Source organism: Choloepus didactylus, chromosome 25, assembly GCF_015220235.1.
Source record: "Choloepus didactylus isolate mChoDid1 chromosome 25, mChoDid1.pri, whole genome shotgun sequence".
NCBI classification, from domain to species: Eukaryota; Metazoa; Chordata; class Mammalia; order Pilosa; family Megalonychidae; genus Choloepus; species Choloepus didactylus.
The window spans coordinates 2,959,826-2,966,035 of NC_051331.1; the positions used below are offsets into that span (position 1 = coordinate 2,959,826).

At 44.8% G+C, this 6,210-nt stretch overlaps 1 protein-coding gene across 1 annotated transcript; it reads right to left on the bottom strand.

Annotated features, from left to right (window-relative positions):
• Nucleotides 1-2,093: 2,093 nt before the first annotated feature.
• On the bottom strand, nt 2,094-3,038 carry LOC119520656 (olfactory receptor 2Z1-like). The gene has a single exon (XM_037818664.1). The coding sequence runs from the start codon at nt 3,036-3,038 to the stop codon at nt 2,094-2,096; it is 945 nt and encodes a 314-aa protein (XP_037674592.1).
• Nucleotides 3,039-6,210: the final 3,172 nt, after the last annotated feature.

A 6,210-nucleotide genomic window follows, 5' to 3' on the forward strand; every position in this document is an offset into this window, starting at 1 on the left:
GGTGATTTCCAGAGTCCCAGCCAGCTTTGAAAATAAGGCTTGGACTTGAGTCTGGGCTTGATGTTGTTTCAGTTTTCCAGGGTGCTCAAGGCAGATACCATGAAATGTATCAGCTTTAGCAATGGGAATTTATTAGCTTACAAGCTTATGGTTTTGAGGCTGAAAAAATGTCCAAATCAAGGCATCATCAGGGTGATGCTTTCTTCCTGAAGACCAGCTACCAGTGATCCTCGGCTCCTCTGCCCCATGGCAAGGCACATGGAGCATCTGCTGGTTTCTCTCTTCTCTTCTGGGTTTTATTGATTTCAACTTTTTGCTTACATGGTTTTCTCTCTGTGTGTCTGAATTTCATTCTCTTATAAAGGACTCCAGTAAAAGGATTAAGACCCACACTGGGCCATGCCTTAGCTAAAGTAACCTCATCAAAGGGTCCTACTTATAATACTTTATACCTACAGGAATAGATTAACTTTAGGAACATGATTTACATTATTTTCAGAGTTGGCTGGGACTCTAGGGTATTTGCAGTTCAAAACCATCACAATGGTTGTGCTGGTTTGAATGTATTATGTCCCCTAGAAAAAGCCATATTCTTTGATGCAATCTTGTGGGGCAGACATATTAGTGGGGATTAAGTTGGAATGTTTGGATTAGGTTTTTTGCATGGAAATACGCCCCACCCAACTGTAGGTGATAACTCTGATGAGAAAAATTTCCATGGAGGTGTGGCCCCACCCATTCAGGGTGGGCCTTGATCAGTGGAGCCATATAAATGAGCTGAAGGGCAGAGGGAACTCAGTGCAGCTGTGAGTGACATTTTGAAGAGGAGCTACAGCCAAGAGGGACACTTTGAAGAAAGCACAGGAGATGCAGATGGGACACATTTTGAAGACGGCTGTTGAAAGCAGACTCTTACTCTGGAGAAGCTAAGAGAGGACAAATACCCCAAGTGCAACTAAGAGTGACATTTTTGAGGAACTGCAGCCTAGAGAGGAATGTCCTGGGAGAAAGTCATTTTGAAACCAGAATTTTGGAGCAGACACCAGCCACGTGCCTTCCCAGCTAACAGAGGTTTTCCGGACACCATTGGCCATCCTCCAGTGAAGGTATCCGATTGCTGATGTGTTACTTTGGACACTTTATGGCCTTAAGACTGTAACTGTGTAACCAAATAAACCCCCTTTTACAAAAGCCAATCCATCTCTGGTGTTTTGCATTCTGGCAGCATTAGCAAACTAGAACTATGGTCTATTTTCAAATACTTAGAAGTCACACTCACAACAACCCACTGCCCAATACTCCCACATGTATTGTCATCAACTACCATTCAAATGCTTAGGTTGACATGTCAAGTCAGCCTTTGCATGCATAGAAATGGCTCAGATTTTTAGCCTAAAGAGATACTAGATAAATACATATACAAAGATAAAGAACAGGGATGCATAATTCCCTTTGAATCCCCAAATTGAGAATTTAGCTCTTTACCTCTTATGCCCATTGGTGATGGCAAAACAGTTTAAAACGTCAGCAGCCAATTTAGATGACCTTGACATTCAGTCAAGAGCAGGCTTCACCATCTCTCATCTCTGCTCTACAACAATTGAGAGAAACATGCTTGGAGTGACAGGCCAGGGTTATTTTGAGTGACAGCCTTTCACGTCTGTAAAAACTACAAATATAATCCAAACAAAGACACTACTGAGAATCATCAGGAGCAGGGAATACTGAGTTACATTATTTTATCATCATCAGAGCACCAACCCTGGGGCTCCCTTTCTTGATTGGATTTTAGGGGTTGGATCCCACTCATTGTACATAAATGTACGAATAGGATATAAGGCCAATTTCCTAACTAATAGGTTAAGATATAGGATAAGAATAGAATATAATGCTAATATCCAAACTAATAGGTTAAGATATCCACAAGCTGGGATCCACTGCTGTTGGGTGTAGAATTCTTGTTATAAATGTCCTTTGGTTAAAATGGGAAAAAATCCCTCCCCCTTATGAAAATGATTGGAGTCATGACTTTTGTTTTCTACAAATCCACAGAAGGTCTCTGTGGTAAGGGAGGATCAGCTCCTGCCATGAGCTCATCTCTTTGACCTGAAGCCAGCTCTACCAAGCACCTTGACTAAAGCTGCTCTCACTTCTCGGTTCCTCAGGCTGTAGATGAGAGGGTTGAGTGTGGGGGTGACCAGGCTGTAGAAGAGGGAGACCACGTTGTCCTGCCGTGGGCTGTGGTAGATGCCGGGGACCATGTACATGAACACAGCTGCCCCATAAAAGAGCCCCACCACGGTGACATGAGAAAAGCAGGTGGCAAAGGCCTTGTGCCGGGTTTCCGCTGAGCGCATGCGCAGAACAGACCTCAGCACATGGCCGTAAGAGGTGGCAATCAGTGACAAGGGCAGCAGCACAATCAGCACCCCCGAGATGGATAGCGCCAACTCGTAGGCTGAGGTATCTGCACAGGAGAGCTTCAGCAGGGCGGGCACCTCACAAAAGAAGTGGTCCACGGTGCGGGAGGCACAGTAGGGGAAGTGCAGGATGATGGAGGTCTGAATGGAAGCAACGAGCGCACCAGAGCACCAGGAGGTGCCCACCATGAGCAGGCACACCTGACGTCTCATGAGCACAGGATAGTGCAGGGGGTGGCACACGGCAACATAGCGGTCATAAGACATGAGGGACAGCAGGACATCTTCAGACATACCCATCAATATCAGAGAGAACATCTGAGCTGCACAGCCCCCAAAGGAGATGGAACCCTCTCCTTGCAGGTAGTTGGCCGCCATCTTGGGGATAATGACCAATGGAAAGCCAATGTCCAACAGGGAGAGCTGGCTGAGCAGGAAGTACATGGGTGTGTGGAGCCGGGAGTCTGTATGGATCAGGAAGAGCAGGATGGTGTTGCCCAGAAGGCCCATGGTGAACGTGGCAGCCACAAGGGAGAAGAGAATGAGGTGTGGCCGTGAGTGGCTGAAGAGCCCCATGAGAATGAAGTCTGAATCTGTTGATAGATTTCCTCCCCCCATGCTCCAGGGAGCTTCATTCATATGCAAGAAGAGCAGGACCTCTGGCAAGGAGTCTCAATGGGGGTGGCAAGCAAGTTTCATCTCACATGCAACTGCTGTAGTTTGGTGGAAGTCACATGTAGCCTCTTGAGAAGGTTGATGAACCTCATCCAGGCTCAGTAGGAAGAAAAATGCCATGACTGATTCATTGTGTCTGCTTGGACCTGGGTGACAGCAACACAATGCTCGTATTTGTCACCTCTGAGTTAAGTTCTTGCCTCCATCCTCCAGGCAGGCCCTACCCACCAACTCTTGCAGTCAGATTTTCTGTCTTCAAGGGAGAGTATGAAACATTCTCAGTGAAACACTGGAACACAGCCTTTCAAGATGTTCTACAGACAAAGCAGAGGTGGGATTCCAAAAAGACTGGAATATGAAGCAAGGAGACTTTCACAAAAGGACGAAGGATGATAAGGCTGGATCAAAAATTAAGTCCAAAACCACGAGGAAAGACTTATTTCCAAATTTGTTGGAAAAACTTGTTTCCAAATCCCTAAAGTCTGGAAGAGTCAAAGTGGGATGGCATTTAGGATGTGGGACCAAGACATCTACTCTGTAAAGGGACACATGAGTGACAAAGGTTAGAACCAAGCAGTCTGGGGTGGTGGGTTACAAGTTGTCCCAAACATCAGCCATCTGTTTGAGGCTTGATTTTATAGGATGAGAGTGGAGTATGTTATGCTTAGCATTTACTAAGTGTTCAATAAACATATGCTGAATGAATGAAGTAGATGAGGAAGCTGTCTTAAGTATCAGGAAGGACTGCCCTCACTTAACTAAAGAAAGCTTGACCTTCTTACCCTCAATGCCACACACCCAGGCAAGCTCATATTGTCCAGGAGTGTCATTCACTACCCATCATCTCCAACAGCAAGAACTTATGGGCTAAAGGAGCACCTGGTGCCATCAACGGAGAGTGAGAGAAGGATAGAGAGGCTGGTTTATTAAGATTGAGAGGATTCTCCCTTGGCTGAATCCAGTAGAGTTCTGCTTTATCAGATGCCCAAAGGTGTTGGGTTATTTGGAGACCAGGAAAGGTCAACCTAGGCCCAGACCATCTGTGACACTTGCCTAAGATATCTTTCAGCTTCTCTGACATGATTTCCTTTAACCTTGAAACCGGGTAGAACTTCTCCCCTTGCCTAACCAGTGTCTGCTCTCTCTCCATTTCTATGTCTTTGTTTTGCCCATTTCAATGCCACACTAGAGCTGGATTTTCTGTTGCATCAAGACCTTTCATTATCCAGTCCACAACAATTTATTTATTCATCCATTCTTTCAACAAAAGTTAACTGAGCTCCTCCCAATTGCCAATCATTGAAGGATGCATAAATGACCCAGAGTGTGAAAAAGATGGACAAGTACATTTTTTCATGAAGTTCAGTCTCATTGGAGAGAGAGAGAACAAACAAGGAAAAGGTCAAGCCAGTTACTCCTTTTAATGGAAAGAAGTGCAAAAAAATTAAACAGATGATCTTATTAGGAATTTACTAGGGCAAACACCTTTGGATGACATAATTGAAGGAGATCTCTCTGGACAGCTAAGAGCTGCCCTCAGAATCTAAAGGAGTGTTTTCAAGAGAGGGAATGCCTAACTATTTGTGGGAAATCAGGGAGCCTGGTTATCATTCTAAGAATTTTCTAAGAGTTAAATCTACCACGAAATGGAACAGATAGCTTCCTGAGGGAGTGTTTGCTTTTTTCAATTAATGATAAGTGGGCTGGAAATATAAATACCCCTTAGCACTGCCCTCAAAAGACGTAGTGTTGGATGGAGTGAGTGGGTAGATAAGCAAATTGTTTCAGGACAGTGTGGGAAGGGGGTTTCCATGGGGTACAGAGCCCAACTCTCCCTGAGGGTTAGAGAAGACTTTGTCGAAGGCGAGACCTTTAAGATGACTTGTGAAAATCAGGTAGGGTCATGTTCCAGATAGAAAAAGGAAGGTCATTACATTGTGGACCATTTTGGCAAATAGTTAAGATAATATACCCTGGGCTCAGAAAGAGCAGGATTTGAATGCAGCATCCTAGTCTTTTAACCTTCAGCAACTTGTTTAACCTTTCTTGGATTCAGTTTCCCCACCTGTAAATGGGGATAAATAACACCTTCCTCTTAGGAGTTGCTAGAGAATTAGACAATGTAGTGAACAAAAGTTTGGCCCTTTGATAGCCAAATGGCTCGATGTGGTTCCCAGCTATTTATTTGTTGTGTTAAAGAAGTGCTGGCATTGGAAGAGATTGGGTCGCTGGTTTCTAAAATCTCTTCTGATGGCGGGATACTGCATGCCTGGTGTGCAGCCCAGTGTCTGACATGTAGCTAGACTGCTCAATATGTGTTAGCTCCTTTTGTTGATGTTACTCGACCCAGTAATTCTCATTCAGTTCCCTGGCACAAAGAGGTCACTTTTGGAGGACTTTCTGAGATGACAGTTCCTTTGTTCTTAACCAGCTCAGTGGTTCTCAGCCAGAGGTGACTTTGCTCCCTGCAGGAGATGGGGGGCAATGTCCAGAGGCATTTTTGGTTGTCATATCTTGGGGCAGAGAGCTCCTGGCATCTAGAAGGTGGACCCAGGGATGCTGCTAAACATTCGATAATGCACAGGACAGTCCCCACTGCAGAGAATAATCCAGAGAATATGTCAATACCACCAAGATGGAGAAACCCTTCAACTGAAACCCATCAGCCCTTCTCAGATCTTCCTGGGAACCTCTGGGAAGCCTCTCATATCTGTTGACTGGTGTTCAGAAGAGATGAGCTTCATGTCACATGCACACTTGGAGATTTCTCTGTGAAATGGCATTTCCAGATATAGTTTTAAAGAAAGACTTAGACCAGTCCCTGCTTAAATTGCTGGAGAATTGCACTGTTTCCATGTCTATGTACAGAAAGAGTTTATTCTTTAATCCTTATCCTTTGAGGCCAACTCAGAGCCAAACAGTCCCATTGGACCTTGTCAAAGGGTTTTCAAGAGGGGAAATGTATGTGGTTCTCTTCTTCTCATATACATCCCCTCCTAAGCATTTACTGCATACCAGGCACCATACTGAAGTCAGAGGAGGGTTGATGGATTTCAGCTGAAGGGTTTCTCCACCTCAGTGCTATTCACATTTTGGGCTGGACAGCACTAAGCAT

Coding starts and splice junctions, on each gene's coding strand:
- LOC119520656 (XM_037818664.1), bottom strand. CDS start 3,038: ATGGGGGGAGGAAATCTATCAACAGATTCAGACTTCATTCTCATGGGG.